At 38.0% G+C, this 25,903-nt stretch overlaps 5 protein-coding genes across 5 annotated transcripts; 1 reads left to right on the forward strand and 4 right to left on the reverse strand.

The window, feature by feature from the left end:
• Positions 1–889: 889 nt before the first annotated feature.
• On the reverse strand, positions 890–3,111 carry LOC126798017 (mitochondrial uncoupling protein 1-like). The gene is made up of 9 exons (XM_050524831.1): positions 3,031–3,111; positions 2,539–2,766; positions 2,342–2,417; positions 2,040–2,176; positions 1,836–1,934; positions 1,643–1,747; positions 1,392–1,469; positions 1,011–1,097; positions 890–925 (listed from the first exon to the last, which is right to left on the reverse strand). Exons 1-9 carry the CDS (start codon positions 3,109–3,111, stop codon positions 890–892), a joined length of 927 nt encoding a protein of 308 aa, XP_050380788.1.
• Positions 3,112–5,231: 2,120 nt separating this feature from the next.
• On the reverse strand, positions 5,232–8,253 carry LOC126798016 (mitochondrial uncoupling protein 1-like). Its single transcript, XM_050524830.1, has 9 exons — positions 8,045–8,253; positions 7,599–7,826; positions 7,414–7,492; positions 7,136–7,269; positions 6,937–7,035; positions 6,749–6,853; positions 6,250–6,327; positions 5,846–5,932; positions 5,232–5,559 (listed from the first exon to the last, which is right to left on the reverse strand). The coding sequence occupies exons 1-9, from the start codon at positions 8,123–8,125 to the stop codon at positions 5,524–5,526; spliced, it is 927 nt and encodes a 308-aa protein (XP_050380787.1). The 5' UTR covers positions 8,126–8,253; the 3' UTR covers positions 5,232–5,523.
• A 1,403-nt stretch (positions 8,254–9,656) lies between these two features.
• Positions 9,657–12,364, reverse strand: LOC126798015 (probable sugar phosphate/phosphate translocator At3g11320). The gene is made up of 4 exons (XM_050524829.1): positions 11,533–12,364; positions 10,535–10,638; positions 10,209–10,437; positions 9,657–10,136 (listed from the first exon to the last, which is right to left on the reverse strand). Exons 1-4 carry the CDS (start codon positions 11,983–11,985, stop codon positions 9,981–9,983), a joined length of 942 nt encoding a protein of 313 aa, XP_050380786.1. The 5' UTR covers positions 11,986–12,364; the 3' UTR covers positions 9,657–9,980.
• A 1,235-nt stretch (positions 12,365–13,599) lies between these two features.
• On the reverse strand, positions 13,600–15,028 carry LOC126798021 (60S ribosomal protein L35a-3-like). The gene is made up of 4 exons (XM_050524836.1): positions 14,865–15,028; positions 14,550–14,778; positions 14,411–14,453; positions 13,600–13,737 (listed from the first exon to the last, which is right to left on the reverse strand). Exons 1-3 carry the CDS (start codon positions 14,930–14,932, stop codon positions 14,412–14,414), a joined length of 339 nt encoding a protein of 112 aa, XP_050380793.1. The 5' UTR covers positions 14,933–15,028; the 3' UTR covers positions 13,600–13,737; position 14,411.
• Positions 15,029–17,028: 2,000 nt separating this feature from the next.
• LOC126798009 (uncharacterized) lies at positions 17,029–20,441 on the forward strand. Its single transcript, XM_050524824.1, has 7 exons — positions 17,029–17,211; positions 17,311–17,517; positions 17,916–17,982; positions 18,469–18,800; positions 19,027–19,168; positions 19,401–19,526; positions 19,841–20,441. The coding sequence occupies exons 1-7, from the start codon at positions 17,190–17,192 to the stop codon at positions 20,223–20,225; spliced, it is 1,281 nt and encodes a 426-aa protein (XP_050380781.1). The 5' UTR covers positions 17,029–17,189; the 3' UTR covers positions 20,226–20,441.
• The last annotated feature ends 5,462 nt before the right edge of the window (positions 20,442–25,903 follow it).

Raw genomic sequence — 25,903 nt, forward strand, 5'->3', positions numbered from 1 at the left:
ATTTAGATGTATATATATTAAAGTGTGCATAAATATAATAAAAACTGAATCTGTTGGAATGGTTGAGGATTTGTTGGATCTTTTGGATGATCAAGGTTCGAATCCCACCACAAGCATTCTTATTTTTATCATGAGTTTCTCTCCTTATATATATTAAAGTGTGCATAAATTTAACAAAAATTGAATATGTTGGAATGGTTGAAGAGTTGTCGGGTGCCTTGGATGACCAAGTTCGATTCTCACCATAAGCACTTTCACTTTTAATATGAGTTGGTGCGTGTCCGCGTGTCCGGGCCGTGTCCAAATTGAGTTCGCGTGTCCGGGCCGTGTCCGTGTCCGTGTCCGTGTCGGACACGCAATACGAACCCTTGTCCGCGTGGACACTCGAGTGTCCGAGCGTGTCTGTGTCCGTGTCCGTGTCGGACACGCAATACGAACCCTTGTCCGTGTGTCCGTGCTTCATAGGTTTTACCCCATGTCACATTTTTGCTACAAAGCTAGTATTCCACATACGAATTTAGATAAACTTAATATAATGCAATTGTGCTCTTGCTCAAAGTTGAAAATGCAACAGTATACTTCTGCAAGGCATCCAACTTTCGTTCATCGGGACAAAAGACAATAGCATTTACCTTGATGGACAAATTTTGATTGCTACAATTCATCAATATAATGACAACTGAAAGATGTGTATTTTCTGACCAAATTCTAATTATTGCTGATCTTTTGAGTTTCCATTAAGCAGTTTTCCTTCAGAGGATCCCTCTCCTCAGCTAGCTAATATATGGGAGAAAAAGGTTTGTCGGCAGCCTTATTATCCTCTGAAAGAACTAATGTTTGCTACCCTGCAAAATTGAATCCACTCTCTTGGCTTGGCTTAGATCAGCTCTCAATTTGATTCTAAGTTTCTCATAAACTTCTTAACCTGCCAGAAGAGTATATAAGAGATGTGAAAAGCAATTCACAAAAGGCTGAAGAGATATAGAAAGGGAAGGATTTGAAAGATGCACCTGCTCAAGTGTTAGAAACATGATCACATTCCAAGATCCTAGACGACTATAATATGCGAAGAAGCCCTTATAAAAGGCCAAAGGTCCCTGCAGAACACAAAATCTGTAAATAACAATATTCTTATTGAGTTACTGTGAACCTCTTCAAATAACAAAGATACAAGGTAAATCCCTACTCCCATGAAAACGAAGATTCAACGGCACTTATATATACTGATGTGCATCTTTTGTTTGGATCAACAATTAAATACTAAGACCTTTCAAATTGACATCTCACCCATAAGAATACACAAATATTCGATTTGGATAACTTCTGAACTTTTTAAGTACGAAAGGGAGTTTATAATCTAATTAAGAGGTAAGAGAGGGAATCGTTCATACTTCGTTCTTCAAAGTTTTAAAGATACAATCAAGCGTGTTTCTGTAAGCACCAGTATTTCCCATCATTCTTGACTTAACCTGAGAAAATGTGAAGAGCAAGAAAGAATAACTTATTTAACGTTGTATGCATCTAGTGTACGTATAGTAGATTAAAATTCAGGCAACCATATCTTGAACTCCATAGTCCATATACTCACCGAGTTCAGGCAACTAATGATTTAACACATGAACAATTATCATAGATAGATTACCACATCAACTGGTGAGCCAACGGAGACGGCAATTAAACCTGCCCCCATACTAGACAGAAGATGAGTGCCAACATTGTCGTCAAACCCGGGAAGTTTCAAAAGTGTCTGCATGGATAGAAACCTTACACATTAAAAATGAGTAACAAGAATTTTACTTCCAAGAGGGAATGAAGATCATTTGTGATGGATTTACCTGCTTCACAGTATCATAACTGACAAGTTCAGCAGCATTAACAACAGAATTACGTGTAAGGTTAGGTCCAATTCCAGTCCAGAGAGCCCCTACTCCCTCCTGATTTTTTATTTCCAAAGTATTAGAAGGTCTTAGAAAGAATAATTTGATGCTGCTCCCTGATATTCTTTTAAGAAAACCTAAGTTCCAGTATCAGTGCACAACCTGTCTCAAAATGGTGGAATACGCGTTCAGTGAGCCAGTATAGCGCCTAGGCATGCCTGGTGGCAATCTTCCCTCAGCTTGAAGTCTAACTTTTACAAGATCAGTTGGATTTGCCATTGTGATTGCGATGGCACCTACTCATAATATAGAAAATAATTAAGCAACTCACATTAAAACAAACAGCAACGGAAACAGTATAGATGCATATCTCATTCAGAGGACGTCTATTCTTCTTTCCCTAAACTAGTACAAATGAACTGTAATTGCAATCGCGCCCACAACCCTGCTTAGTTACTCACCACATGTCAGGGCAGCGAGAATTTTCTTTACAAAAGGAACATCTCCAACGAAGTCTTCTCCCACATATAACGTCTTAATCTGTCACGCACGCAATTCATATACCAATATCAAATACCAAAAACCAAAGACATCACACAAACGCAAACATTGAACTCGACCGAAAGAAAACTGCATTCAACAATAAGTGTCGGACACATACAGGTTCATACAATGAAAGCCGCAAACCACCATATATGCACTGACGATGCAATCCTGCTGTCACTCCTTTCCATAGGGCCGCTGCACCTTCTTCCCTAGCCACAGTACCAACTGTGTGCAGCATACCCCTGTATTTAGGTAAGGCCATCACATTACCACCTGCAACCGCAAAGCCTTGCGTTTGGAGCTGAAGCCTGACTTTAGCACAGTCGAACGGAATAGTACAGAGCTGCACCAAGTAAATAAATATCACACTTTACTCAATATCAATAATACATGCTTTCTTTCAAGCGGGCTGTTTGACACATATCAAACCAATCTTCTACTTTTACTGAATTGCGAGACTGACATAGATCTACAGAACTGTTTGATCACAAAAACCTAATTATATTCATCCATGGCTGCGTTGGCCCTCCTGAATTAGACAGACAGAATTCTCAGCTTAACATGTTTTACATTCTTTACAAAAATGAAGTGGGATCAGTGTGATCACCTCAGCAAAACAAGCGGAGAAGGCACTGCTGGTATAACTTCTGGCGAACGAAAGGTTGGGTTTCCTGTTATCGGACGTCATGATGGACTGAGCTGCCGAACTCAACAAACACCAGGTGTAATTGATAAGAAGAAAATAGACACAGAGAATTATGGTTTTAATAGATCAAACTAACCCGGGCGTTTTGGGATATAGTTTATTTCTGTTCTCCTCGTCACTTACTCGCATCCTCATTTCTAGGAGTTCTACTGCATGTGCCTTTCAACTTGCTTACGCGCCCTTTGGTAGTTTGCTGTACCCACCAAATTTATCCAATTATTTCTTCCCATGTGGCAATACAGGGATAGGAGGGTAATTTGAAAAGCCGCAACTGCGGCATGATGATGGCTGATACGGATAACGGAAATGTTCAACTTGGTCAAATTGGAATAACAGATGCCTGAACTAAATTAGTAAATTTGAACCAAATCCACAAACGCCAAAAATAAGGAAAGAATGATCAGTCAAGCAGTAGTGCAGAGAAGAAGAGTTGTCCGATTCATAATGATCTTTCAGAAGCCATGATTTATGGTGGACTAATATAGTTAGATCTGAGATTTATGATAAAGAATGGACGAAAGTTTGTATCATAAATCTCTTCTTCTTTCGGTTTTCACTTTAAATCGAGTATTGTACAATTGTCGCAACCTACTTATAATTGTGAATTTCCCCTACTTAATTCATGTGATGTGGAATTCTAAAAATGACTACATACTAAATTCGTTCTTACATAGTTCACACAGAAAAGCAGGAAACCCAACCTAAGGGCGCATAAGCACAGAAGTTAAAAGGTAGGACATGCATGCAAAACTCCTAAAAATGAGGATGCGAGTGTGTGACGAGGAGAAACAAACGAAAGCATATCCCAAAACGTTTGGTTGCTTTGATCTACTAAAACCATAATTCTATGTGTCTATCTTTTTCTTATCAATTACGCTTGATTTTTGTTGAGTTCGACAACGCAGTCATGACGTCCGACAATAGGAAACCCAACCTTTCGCTAGAACTTAATGTCCTCCTATAGTTTTCACTTTTATCCTCATCTTCATACATGAAATGTTATGAGTTATGACACCAACACATATTGTTTAAATATGATTTATCTTACTAAATAAATATGCGACTTAATTAGAAAAACCTTAAACAAACTTCTCTTAATATTCTCCACATCTCATACACATCAACCGTATTCGGTGGTCTAAGCTTACTTAAGTTACTTCCAGACTAACGTTTGATCATTTTGTTGAATTGATATAGCTCATAACTTGTTTATAACTTTATATACTATGATATAGCACTTGGAATGAATGATGATCGACAAGTGATAACATAGCAAATTCATTCTTACATGAATAATATATACATGAAACAAACTGAATCGTTATTCAATGATAGTTTGATACGTAGAAAATGAGGAGTAATATGTGATGTAATGGGGTTGCATAACAAAATGCTAATAGTATGATGAAACCTGGTCTCGTACCAGAATACATATTCCTTTGATCAGATCAATGTATAGGTTACGTATTTTGCCTTAAGCAGATTCGATACGCCTAGTATCCGATTCCATTCCCCAAGTACCAACCAGTGGATCCTTCACGATATAGAGGGATAGCTGTTGGAGTTTGTAACTTTGTTCAGGGAATATTGTCCTTTAAATTGCACAATTGCAAACTAAACTTATTAAGCAAGAAGAACATTTTGAATCCTCTTGCAATTTTTTCACATAGAAAAGCATATCTTGTCAGCACTTAAACATACATGTACAAGCAGCTTCAACTTCTGTTGGCACTTGCACCGGATTCCGTTGGCTTTAATGGTGTAACACTACACAAAATAGAACATAGGGCTAGAACATACTTTGTTCTTCCTTTTCTTTTTTTTTCAAGCACCGTTTAATAACTCTCGCAAATCACTCAGATTAAACACAATTTCTAAAATCATTTGTTTGATTCATTTGATACAATAACCATATTACCATAGCCATTGATAGTTTCCACTGTGTCAAAATGAGAGAGGGCTCAATGCTTTGTATAAAAGTTGCATCAACTGCTGCTTATCTACTTTCCAAATGACAGTCCAAGTTTGGGGATGCAGAAAGGCATTGGCTCCGACCATTTTTCCCAGGAAAAAAAAAACAGACAAAGTTCACATCAATTCGATGTTCAATTCCATACCGCTTCTTTGCTTCATTGTACAAAATGCCACCAAAAGGAGTGAGTCGATAGCGGAACATCCCCAAATGACAACTGAGATGTATATAATCTGGAAAACAAATGCTAATTATTCCTAAATTTTTGAGTATCCAATAAGCAGTTTTTCTTCAGAGGATCCTTCTCCTCAGCTAGCTAATATATGGTATTAAAAAGGTTTGTCGAGAGCCTTATTACAGCAACTAATGTTTGCTCTAGATGCTACCCCTGCAAATTGAATCCACTCTCTTGGCTTCACTTCTCATTTTGACTCTATGTTTTTCACAAACTTCTTAGCCTGCCAGAAGAATAAGATATGAGAAAGGCAATTCTACTTACTTTAAGAGATGAGAAAGCCGTATAAAAAAGTAACCTTTCCAGATTCATAGGACAAACACAAAGACAGCTTCATAGATAAGTTTCGATAACAAATTTTCATCAAAAGAGGCTAAGAGATTTCTGATTCCAACACAAACGTATAATTTCTCAGCTGCAATCTAGACTGCAGAATACCAGTGTACAGACTAGAAGACACAAAACAGTAACGTAAAGAGATATACAAAGAGAAGGATTGAAATATGTACCTGCTCAAGGGTTAGAAACATGATCACATTCCAAGATCCTAGCCGTCCAAAATTTGGGATGAAGCCCTTATAAAAGGCCAAAGGTCCCTGCAAACAACGAATCTTTAATTTACAGTATATATCGTGACAAAGAGGTACAAAGGTATAATGCATGGTGATAAAACCGAAGGTAGAAGGTTAAACTCTACTCCTATCAAAACATAGATCAACAGCATACATACGAATGACATGGAAACTTAATCACCTACATCTTTTGTTTGCGCTAATAATCAAAATGTAAAAGCGCTTTCAAATTAACATCGATACGTAGATACTCAATTTTTTTGAACAATTTAACTTTAAAGTTTAAAGATATACAAGGAAGTTTAGAATACGATATAGGGTATGGGAAGGAAACGTCATACATCATTCTTTAAAGTTTTAACGAAGCAATCAATTGTGCTTTTGTAAGCAGAAGAGTCTCCCATCATTCTTGACTTAACCTGAAAAAAGATTAATCATATGAAAAATAAGTTAATCTGAGGTCGTATGCATCTAAAAATAAATTCAAATACAGTAAGTGAAATCAGGTAAGCAAATCATTTAATGCATACTTCACTAACATACGTTAGTCATCCAAATTTACCTTACTGATCAGAGACATTAGCAATTTATAATAATTATAGCTTGGGCAAGAGTACAACATGAAAGGCTAAGTTTAACATTATTAAAATAACTGGTAAAACTTTTAAGTATGTGACCTTTAATCAGCATTAACAAGTATAAGAGATGTTTTCTGCTAACACATGTGCATTTATCTCTGATATTAAGAGCAATGACAGCTATGCAGTACAAATATGGACTACTTCATTAAATACCGGACAAAAGAATTTCGCACATAAGCAAAGTTAATAAAAACATTACCACATCAACCGGTGAGCCAATGCAGACAGCAAAGAAACCTGCCCCAAGACCGGCAAAAAGATGGGTGACAATATCATCCTTAAACCCAGGAAGTTTCAGAAGTGTCTGCAAAGAAATTGTACAAGTTAAAAATGAATATGAAGAATTTTACTTTAAAAGGGAATGACGACCATCCGTGATGAGTTTACCTGCTTCACTTGATCATAACTGGCTAGTTCAGCGGCATTAATGATAGCATTACGTGCAATGTTAGGTCCAACTCCAGTCCACAGAGCCTTAACTCCCTCCTGATTTATTTGCATAGTACCCACGATTAAAATTCCGAAAAACTCAATGCTGCTCACTGAAATTAGTTTAGGAAAATAAATTCCAGTATCAGTGCACAACCTGCCTCACGATGGTGGAGTACGCATTCAGTGCACCAGAGTAGCGCTTAGGAACGCCTGGTGGCAGTCTTCCCTCAGCTTGGAGTCTAACCTTTACAAGATCAGTTGGATTAGCCACACTGATTGCTAGAGCACCTATTCATAAGAAAAGCATCCACTAACATTAGATCCAACAGAAAACAACACAGCAGAAATGCATATCATATTTTCTTCTTTCCCTAAACCAACAGAAACAAACTGTGATTCTAATAGCATCCACAACCACGCTCAGTTTCTCACCCGTTGTCAACCCAGCTAGAATTTTCTTTGTCAAAGGAACATCTCCAACAAAGTCCTCGCCCACGTATAAGGTCTTAATCTGTCAATCACACAATTCACATGCTAACATCAGACACCCAAAGATAAAACAAAGACATAACATACACACAATCTATCATCAAACGAAAAAGAGTCGAGACACATACAGGCTCATACAAGCCGATTCTCAAACCACCAAACAAGCACTGACGATGCAACCCGGGTACAATTCCTTTCCACAATGCCGATAGACCTTCTTCCCGGGCCACAGTAGCAACCGTCCCCAGCAAGCCCCTGTATTTAGGTAAGGCCACCGCATCACCCGCCACCGCCGCAACACCTTTCTTTTGGAGCTGAAGCCTCACTTTAGCAGTGTCCAACGGAATCGTACATATCTGCACCGATTTTATCAGAATCACAACATTTTCAATTACAACAACCCAAATTGTGCACAATATAAACAATCGAGTGGATCAATCCACAATTCTCAAAGCAAATTCCACTGATAATTGATGCACAGTCCATGAATCAATATAATAGAGCGAAATGATCGGCTTGACTAATCGTTGACTGTGAGATCATCAAATGGTGGAAGTGGGGTGAGTGTGATTACCTCAGCAAAGCTAGCAGAGAAGGCGCTGCTGGCGAAAGTTCCGGCGAAGGAAATGTCGGATTTATTGTTACCGGCGACCATGACTGCTCAATAAAAACACAGGCGGAATTGAAAAGAAGGAAAATGGGGAGGTGGAGAAATGATTAGGGCTTTAACAGTCCATGAGTGAGAAAGAGAGAGAAGCCCAATTTGGGCAATTTGGGTTATAAAGAAACGGGAATCTCGGGAAAAGCAAAGAGTAGAGAGAGAGAGAGAGAGAGTTTTCGGGATTTGGGTTTGTTCCTCGTCATCCTCGGTTTTATTTCCTCTTTCGCTGCCATTTTTCCCACCTTTTCACTCTGGTGCTTGTGCGCCTTTGCCAATTGGCTGCACCCACCGCGACTGTGCCAATAGTTTCTCTCCGCGTGGGAGTGTAAGGGTGCGAGGGTAATTTGGAGGATCATATCTGAGGGATGGTGATTGACGTGGTGGTATTCGATTTGGTCAAGAGATGGGGAGGACCAAATTTGGTGACTGATTAAACGTCCAACCAAAAATAAGCACCAAACTTATTACATGTTAGATGATTTAATTGCATGGTGTAATACAGAGGAAAAGAGTTGTCTGGATTCATTATAAGTTTTACACGTCAATTGTAAATTTAAGTACTAATCTGTCTAGGCTCTTATGCGAAGTTTCAATGTGTCATTTGCCTCATTCATCTCGTTCCGGCTACTCAATCTTATCTGTGTTTTGAGTCAAAACAAACTATGAATCAAGTAAAGATCATACAAATTCCAGTCTTGTAACTCTTCTCTTGTTTTTGCAATAAGGAAATTCTGTGCGGGCAACGAATATCAGAGATGAGGAATTATTTAGATTTGAGGACACATGAGGTATTGGTAACTGTCATAAGTAAGGGGGTCCTAAGATAAGAACATGATGAAGTCCAAATGGACCACTTTTGTGTAGGAAGCTTGGTGGCCATATAGATCATTTCAAGTAGACTGATGCAAGGTTCCGTGGGAAATCAAAGTATGATTCTGTAGATAATAAAAAGAGTGAATTTAAAGGGTCCAGAATCCAGATGGGTAGTTGCATATAAGAATGCTAAGTGTTTGGTGAAATTTGGGAGTTGTACCAGAATGCATATTCTACATCGATCGATCTGTATATATTTTGGCCAATTCGATAAGCCCCACTTTGGTATCTTATTCCATTCTCCTACCAACCAATGCATGTACTAAATGATTTGAAGGAATAGCTGCTGGAGTTTGTAGCTTTGTTCAGGACTTCAAGGCATTGGTGTTTAGATTGCAATTACAGGCCTAAACTAATTAAGCAAGTAATTCCAGTTGACTTGCATGCTTTCACATAAGAAAGGAGGAAAGCATATCTTCTGTTAGCACTTGAACTAATGCATAACATATACTTACCTGCAGCTTCAACTTCTGTTGAAACTTGTACTTGATTCTTCATTGGCTTTCAACGTGTAACACTACACAGAAAAACGAATAGGGAGCATACGACTAAATAGAAAATATTCAAGTGCAGAATCTGTTCTACACGAGTGAGAGTTGATAGTTTCAGAATTATTTAATGTATATGGTATTGTAATCAGGAATTTGGAAAATACTTTTGTTCTTCCTTTTTCATTCAAGCTCTGTTTACCAACGCTTCTACAACTCATTCAGATTAAACAGAATACTAAAGTCATTTGATCGATTCTTCTGATATAATAGCCATTGGTTGAAACCTTTGCGCTGTCCCAAAATGAGTTGAAGATCAAACCTTTGTTATAAATCCATTTACTGCTGCTGATGAACATCTGCAGGGTTATTGGTTTTTTGGGGAACTTGGTGATCTACTTCCCATACAATAGTCCAAGTTAGAAGGGTGCAGGAGGGCATTGGCTCCAAGCATTTGTACCAGAAAGAATGAAAATAGGTTCATCAATTCAATGTTCAACTCTATACCTCTTCTTGGCTTCACTGTACAAAATGACTCCAACAACAGTGAGTCCATAGCCCAACATCCCCATTATTGAAACAGGATTCTTAAATATCATAATTGAAACAACCACAGCAACTGCCCCCTTTGCATTCCCCAAAACCTGTTCAAAATAAAACTTAGAATCAAGATAGGGAAGTTCTAAGATTGTGAAAGGCAGTTTGCTGTTATTTACCTGGAGAGTTAAAGCGCTTGTGTGTTTGGTGACCAAGAAATTGGTCAAGTTGACAAAATAAGCCAGAGAAGAATTGAACAAGAGGTACCAAATAAGTTTGATATCTTTTCTGGCAAGATCTAGTGTGATCCCAACAACATTTTTCTCCATAAACATTGTTGCAGGAAGCAAAAAGATCACAGCTATTGGTGCCATGTATAACAGCAAGTTCATTGAGTTCAGCTTTTCCCTGTAGGAAAATATTGGTAAAAATTAAATCATTCATAATGACTATCAACACCATTCAGGGTACAACTATATTGAAGAACAAAGGAAAGAGATGTTACCCATCAGAAGAAAGTAAAATTTGTTGAAGTACTGACTTGAATGCCCTGGCAGCTGTTGCAGTAATACACATAATAAATCCGAAAAGCTGGAAGCTTGGTTCACCCTACAACCAAAACAGAAGTGTTAACCAGATAACTGCAAACTTCACGCTCACAATTCTTCACTCTTCTGTATATTTCAAATACGCAGACCAAGGGAAAGGCATCACACTATATAATTTATCTCATTTATCCTAGTGTAATTCTTTGCTTTTCTTTCTCTTTTAAGTAAACAAGTAACAAATTGTCATTGTTTTTGGAGGGAATGAGTCTTTCATCTGTGCCTATCAGATCATTGTTCGTATTCAGAGGCTGAGCGCCTCTATGTAACCCTCTAATTTTTTAGATCAAAATGAACATTATTAATAATGAAAAGGCTACAATGGTTTGTGAATTAAGAGTCGGCCAAAGAAGACAAACATGGTGACTCAAGCAGTCAAGCTCAATAATTAACCCAACTAGACCTCACATTAGATACAGACTCATGGCTCCAGCAAGGCCCCAACTCCAAAAAAAACAATTGTAACGACGGACCCTCAAATTATGGAAAGTTATAACAAAGAATAATAATAAAACATATAATTTGAACACCAATGTCAAATTCCATAAATTTTAACTCGCTGATGTATTGAAAATTTGAAATAAACTTAGCCTACTCCAGTCTCCAACTTGTAAGTGAACACATTTCATGATTTCATTGGGATAGTTGTTAAAAATCTAAAGTTTCATCCTTTTTATTTATAAATCAACGTGTTAAATTGTGATTATTGAGATTTACATGAAAGCCAAAAAGATGAAGCATCTTGCAAATATGATTCTTGTTCAAGCTAACAATTTGTACACCCAAATTGGCGGGTAAGAAATCATTTTCAGTAAAGTGCGTATCCAAAGAGTAAAAACTAATTTATTCACCAGAATAATCAAAACTCAATAGTATGAAGTGAGAAAAATACGCTTACCCCACTAGCAATGACGACTCCGGCCACGACCGGAATGAGAGTGCTATACGTAACCCACTCCTCCCTCTTCTTGATCATCAAAAACGCCAAAACCGCTGTAAAGAACGGCGTGGTGGCGCCAACGGCCTGGTTAAACGACACCGGAAGGTACCTCAATGACACGTTCCCACACACCACCGAGAAACAAAACACGACACTCAGTCCGGCGATCTTGGCCAGCTGAACCTTGGACCTCACGCTTTGCATAGGAGCTACCTTCATCACTGCTATGGCCACGTAGCTCAGAACACTACACGCCGTCATGTGACACAGCGTCAGAAATATCGGGTACTTGAACCCGTAATTCGTCAGCAGATACTTGTTCATCAGCAGAACTCCGATGTTGGAGCCGTACCAAGACACCACCCACCCGATCGTCGACCATGGGATCGGACTTGGGTCTGCGGCGGTCATTGGTTTTCGACAATATTAGAGACTTGGAAAACTAAAGGTTTCCGAGATGAGGAAGAAGTTAAGGTGGAGGTCTGAAACAGAGGAATATGAGAAGCAACGGAAGAGGGGTCCTATGGGGAATGTTTCGACATCGGACGGAGGCTGTCGAGGGATCAAAATCAGGTAGTGGTCAGGAATGCCAAGCGTTTTGCACGCCAAAATGGAGGACCTTTCAGCGTTTAGGAGGGACTCATTGTAATTACCAAAATTGACGTCGTTTCTTGAATGAGAAAAAGTAGGGCTTGCCGGCTTCGGACTCTTAATATATGGACAAACGCCGGCGACTTTGGGTTGCCTTTGGATTAGGACTGGTTTCGTTTTGGTCTTTACTCCAGGGCAAATGGGGTCTTTCAGGTTAGAGAGATTGGAATCAAAAGTGTATAACATACTCAAAGGGATTAGAAGTCACGGATTCATGAAGCTAGTTCTGACTGTGCATTGGAATGGTAAATGGTCTTAGAATAGAATACAATCATATGTTTAGGAAAAGATTTAAGGGCTATTCCTGTCTATGTATTCGCATTAATTTACTGTATTTGGATGAAATCTGGATTACAAGAAGTACCACACACTTAAAAGGACAGAACCAAAGTGGAACTGATACAGCTAAATTTAAAGGAGCATCATATGATACTGGATTACTGGCTATCAGAAGTGTTATACAAGTCATAATACTTCCATGAGTTGCAACCAACTGAAGCTACTTGAAGGCTGCAGCACCTCAAGTCCTCAATTTTATCGATCATCTCCAGTTTTATGAGAATTATCGATCAGAACGATTGATGATGGCACCAAGTACTAAGAAAAGGTGATTGAAGTAGTTCCCGAGTCCCATGGACGCAGGTAAGCAAGACAACAGAGACTGAATTCCTATAACCTTTGTTCACGAAAGTTGACCTGTGACGAACACGTACTCATGTGTGTTACCATCAAAAAATAGGGAAAACGATCAACAGATGCTCTACAGGTAATCCAGTAAACCTTAAATATATATTATGAATTCGTACGATAAGCAAAAACAAGAACATTGTAGCGGTAAAGTGCCTAGCCACCAAAATTATTCAAGCTCTTGGGAGTTCGGATCAATTTGATATGATTAATCGTCTGTGATCAATCAAACGGTTGGATGCTGATGAATATGGAAATGCCTTCCCTGGAATGGAATATCAAATGTTTTACCTGGACAATTATGATTTAGAGCACTGATCAGAAAAGGTGCCGGGTTGGAAGAACCTTCGACAGAATGTCAGAAACTGCTACTTGGCTTTCCGCATTCTAACGAACTATGAAAATATGATCGTCTCAAGCATAGCACAAGTGTTTAACAGGAAGTGGTGTGTGAAAAATATTTCATTTGCAAAGACTTTCTGACTACAGTTTCTGCCTGTACCATTGGCATGCAAGTAAACATTGACAAGGTAAACATTGGCCAGGTAAACAATGGCATATGAGATGGTGCAGGTGAATATGATGACGGCTTCTTTCAGACAAGACCAAAATCGGAAGCAAAAGTTCCATTACGCAACTCATTATAGTTAAATTGCCAGCAAAGGAAATGATTTGAACACAACAATAAGTCTAACAAACGTTTAGATAAATAACTCAGATTCCTCAGTACATTAAGTTTTTGAAGGTTCAAATCTAAACAACATAAAAGCAAAAAAACAGCTGCGGCAGTCCAAATCCAATCGGTCATCTACATTAGCCTCACCCCTGCATCACAAACCAACATAAAGATCTGTTAGATGATGTTGATGTGACAACAAGAACAACAAAGCATACTAGTTTATCACAAAAGATTATCATTCCACCATAAACGGCAACCAAAAAATTTTGGGGTATACAACCTGGATGTCCAAGTGAGACTGCTATCGTGCAAAAAACCAATAGCTTAAATTTTGCAAAGAAAAACAAGAAAATAATTATACTCAGAACTCATGACCTCCTTAGATTGAAAACAAAAGAATTATCTTCATTCTTAGTTTTATACACTTTATCCAATGCCACTATATAATAAAACCCCAAGTAAAACACTCTACTTCAACATGCTTTTTAAGAATTAGGCCAAAAGAGTTTCAACCACAGTATTCACAAGCATAACCCAGAAGACACTGGTTCCAAACCAAATCCCTCAACCAAAACCCATGTGTACATCATAAAACAAAGCAGAACAACCACATGATCAAAATCTGTTGATCAGAAGATACCAAAACATCGAAAGATAATACCGCATTTACAGCTAAACAAGAATTTAATTCACTGGAAACCTATCTACAAATAACAAAGTGATTGATTTCTTGGCTGAATTTACACTATGAATTCAAAGAGCATTGCCACATACACTCAAACAAAGCACAAACTAATCCCTCGGGAAAAAGTGTAGTACCTTAAATGTTGCTGGGGTACATGAAAACCCTGACTCTGGATCCCTGCACAATCAAACCAAACCCCCCAAATCAACAAACTGACAATCACACCAATCGAATCAACACTAAAATTTCCACAAAACCGAAGACAATAAATACCATGGACTTGGGTGGAAGGTTGGATGTGAACTTGGCGCGAACAACACCGGTATTACCATGAGGCCTAGACGCCTTTCCCCAAATGCAACGGTAGTGGCTCCCGTTCTTCTTTACCTTCGCCTTGTAAATGTAAGCCAGACGCTTCCCGGCGTACCAGCCCACCTCCTCCTTGGTGTTCACATTCTCGATCTGAATCAACGACGTGTTTGGGTACTGGTTCGACTTCGACCTGCAATAAATTAAAGTCAAAATCCAAACACTCCCTTAGCTCAAAGACAGAGATTACACAAGTAGCTGCGAACTTGGGTTTAATACCTCTTGTATCCGAGGATGGTGCCACGGACGTAGAGCCTGACGCGCTCTCCCTGACGACCCTTCACCATTTCCGAACGAATGAAGCTGCTGCGGCGGCGGCACTGGAGTCTTTTGTGATGGTGGGAGGCGGAAACCCTAATACGAAGACTAGTGAAGTTTGAGGGTTATATATGGCAGGAGGGAAAGATAGGAGGGTGTGTGTGGGTACGCTAGGAACGCAGCTGTTTTATTTTAGCCCAGAAATAATTAGGCCCATGCCCAGGCCCAATAGTATATATACAATCCCTTAGCCAAGAGGGTTTCCTAGGGCTTGTAGGACTTTAAACGAGATGTTTATAAATAATTAAATATATAACTCGAGTCTGTCCGAGAAACTCCGAAGTTACGGCAACTCAGAGAGAGAGAGAGAGAGAGAGAGAGAGAGAGAGGATTTTTGAGGTTCCTGATCCATGATGGTGCATGCCAGTAAGGGATTGTTCATCTCTTGCGATGCACTTATGGCGCAACTCCTGATCAGTTATGATAACTCACTGCCGACGGAAGAAAAATTCATAATTCAGGTCTTGGATGATAGTCACATGTTTGTGAAACCCAGTGCTCATAAAGTGATAAGGATGGTTGTTTCAGAATTTAGAGAGCATAATTCGTTTGTGAAGCCTACTTGATTATCTTCCTCTTGCGAGATATTGTATATTCGTTTCGGGCATCCTTGTATTATTGAACTAGTGAATTATTGCTTGCTACATGAGTAGGCATTTACTAGTGTTTTGAACACAACATGGAATTGTGAGGTTTGCTTTGCATTCTACACTTATATTGGAACGGTTTGATTAAAAAAACGACCACAGAATGAGGATTGTGATGTTCATTAAAAAAATCCCTAGTTCATATTAGGCGCGGTTTGATTGCTGAATTGTTATTCATGATAGTCCAAACACGAGAGTTTGTGATTAGTGTATATTTAAATGTATTGAAAATAATCTTAAATATGTGAAATTGTCATATCAACGACCACAATGAGTTCGTGTTCACATAGCATAATTATTTATTCTGATAGTTTACCACAACGTAATAGGAAAATTCTATATTGCAAAGATGTATACGTACAGCGGCCCTAATTCACCGTACATACACCCCACACACCACACGTGTATTTTAAGACATCCTCTATCCACCGTCCAATTCAGTATGTATGGTATGCAGCGCTGCACAACAGCCAAACCCCAACGTAATGCTTTGAAATCCGTTTAAAAATTACTTATCTTTGGACGTTTTACTTGAGTATGAGAACTCCATATCATATCATGATTGTACTCAACCTTGCCAATGTGCAAAGGAGGCAGAAGCTTATGCCTTGTAGTTGGAACTCACAGGCTGTTTACTTTCACAAATCCATATCCCTGGTATCGCATCTTATTAAAAGATAGAAGGAAAACACTATCATGTATGTCTCAAATCAAGACACGTGTCACAAATACACACTATCATTCTCTGACTTCTCTCAAAGTTCTAAATATTAAACCAACGAAATGAAGAAAATAGAAAGCAAGGCTCCTCCACCTTTGAACATCATAGGAAGTTGTAGACACTTATGTTAACATAAGTCCAGATTTTCTCAAATGCGGAGGTCCGCACCAATGATTTTGGTGCGGAGGTCCATATTTTTACCATTTTTTGATCGAATTTTCTCATCTCTACCGTCTAGTATCTATATAATATTGTGTAGATCATCTCTGTAAATTTTCAGCCAATTTGGTAATCGTTAAGGCCCTCAAAATCGAATAATAAATGAACGGACCGAATTCTGTCGAACTGTTACCGTTCATATTTTTAACAGAAAAACACAATTTTGAGGGCCTTAACGATTACCAAATTAGCTGAAATTTTGCAGAGATGATCTACACAATATTATCTAGATACTAGACGGTAGAGATGAGGAAATTTAATCAAAAAGTGATAAAAAGATGGAAATCCACACCAAAATCTTAATACGGACCTCCGCAGCCAAGAAGGCCTGAACATAAGTCTACCAAGCTTGGCTCGTTTAGGTCTTGAAATTTGGATATCTTGGTATTATTATTAAGGACCCCTTGGTAAATTTTCATATTTGCAGAAAGGTCCGTGGACCTCTGGTTGATCAGCGGATGGTCGCCTTCCCGCTCGTTATGATAGGCAGCTAGTCGACACGACACCAACAACCCCAGAGTGTCAATCTGATTATCTCCTCTGACTCGGTTTATTTTCCTTACCCGCTAAGCAAATCTCATCATTATTATTACTATAATTCCAGCTCTCTTCCTCTGTCTCTACTCCCTCACACCAACAATGGAGCAGCCTCTGCTTTCAGGTACATTCTGAACCCCCACTCTTCAATCTCCATCGAATTTGAATTGTGGGTTTATGTTTGCTTTTGTTTATGGGTTTTCGTTTCGGTGATTGATTGAAGAGCAAGCAAGTGAATCGGGGGAGAAGTCTAGTGAGAACTGGAGCTCCTATCAGTACGTGGGTAGAGCCGGCTCCGTGATTCCCACCGCTGCCTCGGCCGGAACTGAAGTCAGCGTTGAAGAGATACGATCTGCCGCGGCTTATTCCGAGCACTACCCACCTTCCCTCCATAGCGCTCTGCTTAGCTCGCCGGAGCCTGATCCCGATGGTACATGATTTTTCCCTATTATATGATATAAAGAATACATGGGTTTTCTGTTTTGATTCATGGGTGTTGATCATTTTCGAGGTTGTTGTGAGATTGCTGCTAAAGATTTGATATTGGTAGTTTAGTTTCTTTATTGTTTTATGTCTATTGTCTTCCAAGACGTGCTTGTTGACAAATGTAGTTTATTAGTTGGTTTAAATTGGGACTAGGAAGCATTTTACTTGATAGTTCATACAGAATAAGTTTGGCTGAGTTGAATGAACTATATGACCTGAGATGTTGGATTCGGTTCTTCTAAAATTGGATCATTTCGTGGGGCAAAAGGAGGGGATAAATCTCTGTTATATCTCCCATATTTCCTCTGACATTTGATGCAAAATTGTGGTTCTTTGTTGCAGAACAAGCTGTCGTCTACCAAGGTGGATACGGAGGAGGTCCTGGCAGCACCACAAGTGAGTTTCACAGGTACATTGGCCGGAATACACTCTCCACCAGGGTGTTCAATGTCATTTGAAATTTTGAACCGATCTTGTATTTGAATTGAATGATTGAATGTGCTACACGTGATGAGGGCTTTTAAGGAATTCATAGTCATATCGCCATGTATTGTTCCTTAGAACTCGAAACTTGGATTGTTTAGTGTTAATAGACTATAATGTAAAGGAAATTTGCTCTCCTATTTCTAGAGGCATGTTATCATTTTTCTCAGAAGGGTTTCATATTTTCCTTTTGGCAGCCTCTAGCAGATACATATACAATCTCTTATCTTCAATCCTCTAAGTCTTGCCTTCTTTTTGTTTTTTTAGTCGTATATATAGTCATGCATCAACAAATTCACATTGCCTATAGTCTGTGAAACTTATGAGCCTATTTTTCTAAAGCTCAACTTTGAAGTATCATCATGTTTAATTATGTTAATTATGTTTTCTAACACTCGATATTTATGTTTAGGCAAACTTTGGATGAAATTGAGATACGAGAGTTGCTTATTGATCATGTTGGCCATAGATGCTGTTGGGGAAGTCGTCCGGCTCGGACCTGGAAAATTCTGAAAGTGGAAGATTGCAATGTTTATGTGGGTACACTAGATACCTTCATTGAGGAAAGGGAAACTGTAAGAGAAACAGAGCCATACCTTGGTGGCAGTATCGATGGAAGGGACAAGGGACCAGAACTGGGAATCTGGGAATTGGATTTGAAGTCTCAATTTCCAGTTTTATTTATACCTCATAAAGAATCACGGGAGATAATTCCTCATTCAGAGTCCATTGCGAAATGCTCAGGTAAATGATCTGGTTCATCTGGAACCATGAATTTGGAAAAGTAGTGAAGATGAACTCTTGACTATGTTTCTATTCTTTTTAATTCGTTTCTTTCTAATTCGTCGAGTATAAATCCACGCAAAGTGTTTTTTTTTTCTTAGAATGATTCTAGGCAAAGTTGTCTTAATAATTGTAATGAATTAATCTTGTTTCTCTAAGTTCTAATAACAAGTTCGAGATGTTACAGGTTGTGATGGGCGAGGGGATACTGTATGTCCCACATGCAATGCGAATCAAGAACCTGGATCGTACAAAGAGAACCAGATGGCGCAGTGCTCTGCATGTCATGGGAGGGGCTTGATTGCTCATAAAGATGGATCTGACTCAATGTGAGATGCGTAATGTTTATCTCATCTAATTATAATTATACTTATGATGTAATTGGTTTTAGTCTATAATAAGACCGTCTTCCCATCTAACCCTTTCAGAGATGATTTTCTCATGCAACATCCTGCTGTAATTTAACCATATGAAAAATAATGGTATCAGAACAGCCTTTTGATTGCTGAAACATGATACAGTGCACTAAACTACTGGATATCATTGGTGTTGGCTATGCAGATGTGTGACTTGCAATGGTAAGGGACAGATTCCTTGTGCAACATGTGGATCACGTGGTTTAGTTAAATGTTTGACTTGCAAAGGGAGTGGTTCTCTTCGGTCCCGCAATGTTGCCCTTGTTAGATGGTATGTATGTTTCTTCTTGATTCACAAATTTCCAGATTATGCCCCCTACAAGATGCTTATTAGATCTCTCAGAAATTTTATGCCACACCATTTGAAATGGTAAAACTTATGTACACATAATATGGAGAAGTGGGAAATTTTGTTCCCCACTGTTTGAGGTAACCAACCGGAGATGAGAAGTATACAAAATCTCTTGGTCCATTTTAGTGCACCCTGCAACTATCCCAAGTTTTAATTTTCTACATCTCCTGATTATGTAAGAAACCCCTGCATGAAAATCTTTTGTTAAGGAAAAAATTGAACTCCTTTCACAGGAAGACTCTCTCAACTAGAAAGGTAAGTGCAACAAGCGGAGCAGCATCTGTTCCTGATGATGTTTTCCACAGAGCCAAAGGTGTCCAGTTGTGCAACACCCAGGCATATCAGTGCACTCCAGCCTTCTTTGCCGACTCTTACTTCCTCAACAAGTTCTCATCAGAAGTGATTGCCGACAGAGCTCATGTCCCTCTCTCCGCGAGGGTCATAAGTGAAAGGCACACCATATCCGTGGTTCCAGTGACACGTGTCACAATGGCTCATCGCAGCCGGCTATTCAGTTTCTACATCATCGGCTATAGCCGGGAGGTGTATCTAAAGGACTACTACCCCGCTCGGTTTTGCTGGGGCTTCTGCCCGTGCTTGGAGTGGTTGAAGTTGTAAACATTGCAGAGATACTTCTCCAAGATTGGAAAGCTATACTGTATCATCAATTCATCTTCATCCTATCATGTGTGAGTGATTGTTTACTCGTTTTGGTGAGAATAAAATAATGTTGCTACATGAATAGCAGTGGGGAATGGGAATAATATACTTAAGTTTTAGATTTGTCTACACTGTAAAGTCTATTGTAGTGAGTAGAGTCTGTTTGTTACCGTTTGTCAAGGTCTTGCATACTATGGAAATGGAAGTTGGCAAACTCCTTTTATAAAAAAAAGTTATGTATGCCCGGATTAAGGCAATGTGCTACTTCGACCGAACTCTTGTATGGAGTTGCTTCCTGCTTCCCTATTTGAAATAGATGACAATGATGACATGAAGGCAATGCTGTGAGGGTGAGAAGCATTAACTTGATGTCACGTTTACTTACTCGGAATGGAATTAATATGGAATAGGAATCGGAAGGAATGAGAGACGGAATGGAATAATATGGAGGAATAGGAAAGAAACTAGTTACGATTGTTGTTGTTTACTTGTAATAAGGAATCAGAATTAAATTTAAGTTAATTACCAAAATACCCTTTTACAAATAGGAAAAAACTTTCTCTTTAGTGTTTTCTTTACAACACTTAATCAAAATATGTATTTAAGTAGGTCATTTTGTACCTATGGCTAATTAAGTAGAGGTTTATTAAGGTCATTTTGTACCTATGGCTAACCAAACACAACTAATATAAGTAGATGGGTAAGGATATTTTTGGAAGAAATGTTCATTCCCTCCCATTCCCTCTCATTCCCACCTCCCCCCTTGGTATTACAATTCCATGACATTTCCGGAATCGGAATGAATTTTGGAGGTGGGTCCCACCACGAATTTCATTCCTCTTGGCAAGTAAACGCCGGAATGTAATTGATTCCAACGGAATACAACTCCATTCCAAGTAAGTAAACATGCCATGAGTGTGGCGGTGACCCTGGAATCGGAATGAGCCACATAATAAATTAATAATACTCAGTTGGCCGGACTATGGACCATTTTGAGAAAATCTTCCCACTTACAGCCCACAAGTCCGCCACCTTCTTTTGGTTATTGGACATCACTTTCCAACTTCTGCCTAATTCCGGTTTAAATTCCGAGCTTCGCACAGGGAACATAGTTTGGTCCCGTTAATGGAGTTTATACTGAAGGATTCCGATACTGTTTCCGGAAGAAGATTTGAGATTCATTTATAGGTACCAACTAGCTAGAGTAATATTGGTATAAAACGCAGTGGAGTGGAGGCACACTTAAATATGACAATGAGTCAGCGACGTCAAATCTGTATCAATCAGCTTTTAGTTTGGTCTATGGACATTGAAACGATCTTTCAATTCTACTCTGTGGTCAACCACCTTCTTTCTTTTGGTTAATGGAGCCCCATTTTCCAACTTCATCTCATTTTCATATAAATTTTAAAAATCTTCGCACGCTAAACGTTGTTCTCTGATAATATCTTATGAATTGAAGAATTTGAATTATTTTTCTCGAAAGAAATTTGAGATTTATACAATCATCAACTATCGACATAGAATAAATTCGACCATGAACAAGAGGGGAATGCAATAAGATCATTTTCAATGAGAATGGGAGATGTGGTTTTTGGACTCGTGGCAAGAATTAGTGAGTGGTGTTGCTGTAAGGCCTGCGTTCACCAAACAATGTTCAATGTTGTAATCGGGCGTGTGGACCCTAATCACTTCAAACATTTGGTTGTCCTATGATTCCATACAGAACATTTCTAGCTCATCCTTTCATTCTTTTTCTATTATTACACTATTTTTTGGGCAAAAGTCATATTCTATTCCTTGGGAGACAAAAATATACAGAAGAAAATACAAAGTAGACGCAATCAAACATTCTGAGTTTTTAACATTGACAGTTGAAAACAAAAAACATAGTTCTTCTTGTTCATAAGGAAGTACACAAAGTAAATGATCGAACTTATTTGATTACTATTTTCATTAGAATACATGGTTTGTATTTCTAAATTTGTTAACCATGTAATATGCTATGTACAGTACATGTACATCAATATGCATATAAGTCTTAGCGGGTACAATAGTGTCTTCTTAATTCTTATAATATTCACTTTTTGAATTTGCATTTTTCTTGCCACCATATTTCCAAGTTCATCGAATGCAAACGGGATAGGTTGATATATAGTCATTCAGCAAATTATTGACCTGAATTGAAAATTAGTTAGTTGGGTACCCACTAAAACATAAAGATCAAATCATTATGATCATGAAATAATTTTAGGCATGACTAGCTGCCACAGTCTACTTAATACATTTTTAGCTTCTACCAAATCTTTCAATCCACTTCATCCATTCATCCACTATACAACCTGTCCAATTTTTGTTTTCATGAGACAAAAAATTAAAATGCTACCACTAATATTTCCGTAAAAAAATTATGACCTCCAACTTATAAATGAGAGACTGCATAATACCATTAAATAAAATAATAGCAAATGCCACATTTTCGTCTCTCAAACTGAACTTGCTCATACTATTTTATCAAGTAAATAATTAAAATGCTATAACAAGTCTTTCATAAATCAAACTCACAATATTTATTTAATGAGGGAGACTAAGACACTAGATCACTAGTGCTTAATTAATCAAAATTAACTTTCTGCTTTGAAAATTAGATTAGAAATTTGGGCACATTGCAAATGTGAACGCAAGTAAATTGGATTTTAGGGATTCTGTATGCTGTAGCACAGAATCAAGAATGCCTCAAACTTCTTGTTTTTTTTCTTTATTTTCTAACTAAGTGGACTAATAATTTATTATTGCTTATAATTTACCAAAATGATGATTTCATTGCAATCCCAAAAAACGACAGAACGTGCGAGCTCGACAGACCGCGTTGAAAACCACTCTGTGCCATTCGTCACCGCCTCATTCTCCGAAAAACGACACCGTCAAGCTGTCGTGAGCCATCATCACCTACAGTTCTGCACCACAGACCGGCATCATTGTATCCCATCGACCACCGAATCCAACGACTGTAGACTTTAAGGAATTGTCAGATCATCTTCAACGGTCGGATTTTCACGTCAGGACAAAATTGGATGCAGCAGCCGACGTAATGTGTCGTGTCGTATACGGGGGGAAGAGGTTCGTGAACGCGCCATGTGGAGGGTTGAATTGTCTAAAAATGGAATTGTGGTCAGAGGGAGTACGTGGCCGAGTGACAGCTACGCAAAGTGTTTTTCTTCAAGGATCGAGGAACGTTCTGAGACCCTTGATACAGTGGGTACTACTAGATTTGCACGGCAAAATATTATCCCCAGATTACCCTTCATGGTAAATTTCACCCGTGGTTTTCACTATTTATCCAAATTGGTTGGTGCGGTGGACTTATGTAGCTCTATTTTCATCCTCTGGAAGTTAGGTTTTGATTTGGTTTTCATAAAGCAAGCATTATGAAAGAAAGTTGATGTCTAGCGTTGGCTCGTTTTGTTCAAAACCCAATAATTTCTTGATGTTACAAGGGTTTACTGGTAGTTCTTCCATACATATGTGTATATAAGGTAATCAACATCTTAATTGGATTCAATATACACCATGCATATCTCTATTATTTCAAAGAAAAAAATGTATATCTCTACTACAATAAAGTGAGCACTCAAAAACTTCACTAAATTATGAACTGTTAAATTTACATCTCTATAATTTTATCCTCACACATCGACATAATAATAATTATGTAAAAATACAAATGTTTCATTAATGTGTTTTATCAAAATTATTATTTGTTAAAAGATTGTCTTTAACAAAATACAAGTAAAATAAAATTATGTAAATTATGTGATCAAAACATGTGCATTGTATGAGTACGAGACTAATAGTTATATATATTTTGGAGAGTGAAATTCACAGTCTAAAATTGTATATACACACTTTTGGAAATAATTTTCATAAAAAAATTCATAAAAAATATATATACATGTCACTCAAAATGGAAAAGTTAAATTAATAGTATTTCAATCCCCTGTATTTTTGCCTTTTGGGTAAACAGAAACACAAAAATTGTATCATTTCTCTCGAAATTTAGGCATTAACTTATGTTCCTAATCGTGAAGTATAAGCACACAAAAAAAAAAGCAATACTATTTGAAATCTGAAACGCCAAAATCCATTATATAATTTATATTGACCAAGATAAAAGATCTGTTGATCAAACCATAAATAAATTACTACTATGTTCATCATGATATTGGTAATGCATGAGCGAAGTATGAGAAATGAGTCTTCATTGTCTCACATGTACGACAAGAAAAATATTGATGAATCGCTGTCAAAAACTTTTGTGTTGAATTTGTGTCCGAAACAGTAAATCTCGAACCAAAAGAACGTAACTAAAACTCATTGCTTGTCACATAACTTATATCATAAGCTTTACCCAATGCCAATACATTATCGAAGGGAGATGTATCATAGAGAGGTCTTAGATAGATTATAGGTCTGGCTTATATGTACGAATACTTTACCGAAATTTTCTAATTTAAGACAGTAGCTACGAATCGATTCAAGACAATTAATTTCATAACAAGTTCGTGCCCCCACGTCTTAAAATGTGGCAAAGGGATCTCGAATTTGATGTGTATGTGCATACCATACAAGGAATGGGACACTAACTGAAAGCATACTAAGCATTACCCCCAATCAAATACAATTAATAAGATGATCGAATGTGTACACGCACAAGACAAAGCCTGCAATTCTAGCATTTCATATGTCGTTCTTTTCACGACTAGGGTCTTTGATGGCTCGAAATGAAGTATGAACTACTCGAAATGACAAGGGCCATATTTAATGGATCTCCCAGTTCAATATAAACGTTATTAGACCCTAAAAATTATTAGTATCTTGCTAGCCAACATAAGAATAGAAGATGAAATATAATGTAGCTTTCTTGAGCCTAAAGGCACAAAACGTTCCATTCCTGTCACACCTCACATGGAAAGATACACAAGCGTAGGGGAGGGTTCCATGCCAAATGATGAATTATCGAGTATACCCTAAATTTAGGATCTTCTTAACGATTGTCTTAGTCAGTAGCTAGTTACCAAGTCCAAATCATGTGGCTATATGGCAGAGGAATCAAGGGTTCACCTTCAATAGTTATTAGCTTTGAGTGAGATGATGATGTAAAAGCATACAACAAACATTTTGTTTTATACATGAGTTCAAACCAAATAATTTTAAACTTTATGATAAGCAGGAAATTACCATTGCTTTACTTCAACTCCACTTATGTTCATCAAAATCCGAAAAAGCTATGTGTGCCCTCAAAATTCATAGTAGATCCGTAATTTTATGTTGACATCTTGTGTCAGTACGTACTAGTAGTAGTCACTTGCAACTCGTAATCGAGTGAAGTTAGGTAAAGCATGACATGGTTGATTAACGAATTCATAACCAAAAAAGAAAAGTATTTGTTGATTACTACATGTAATATACAAGTAGAATGGATTTAACGGTCATAATAATATCAAGACTGATTCTACTGAAATGATATTTTGTATCATCAACCTAACTTATATTTTTAGTGGACTAATCTTAGGCTGTTGGATTACTGTCTCAAAATTACTGTAATTCTTCTTCAGTGAATTTTTTCTTTTGATAAA

This window comes from Argentina anserina, chromosome 6 (assembly GCF_933775445.1).
Source record: "Argentina anserina chromosome 6, drPotAnse1.1, whole genome shotgun sequence".
NCBI lineage: Eukaryota > Viridiplantae > Streptophyta > Magnoliopsida > Rosales > Rosaceae > Argentina > Argentina anserina.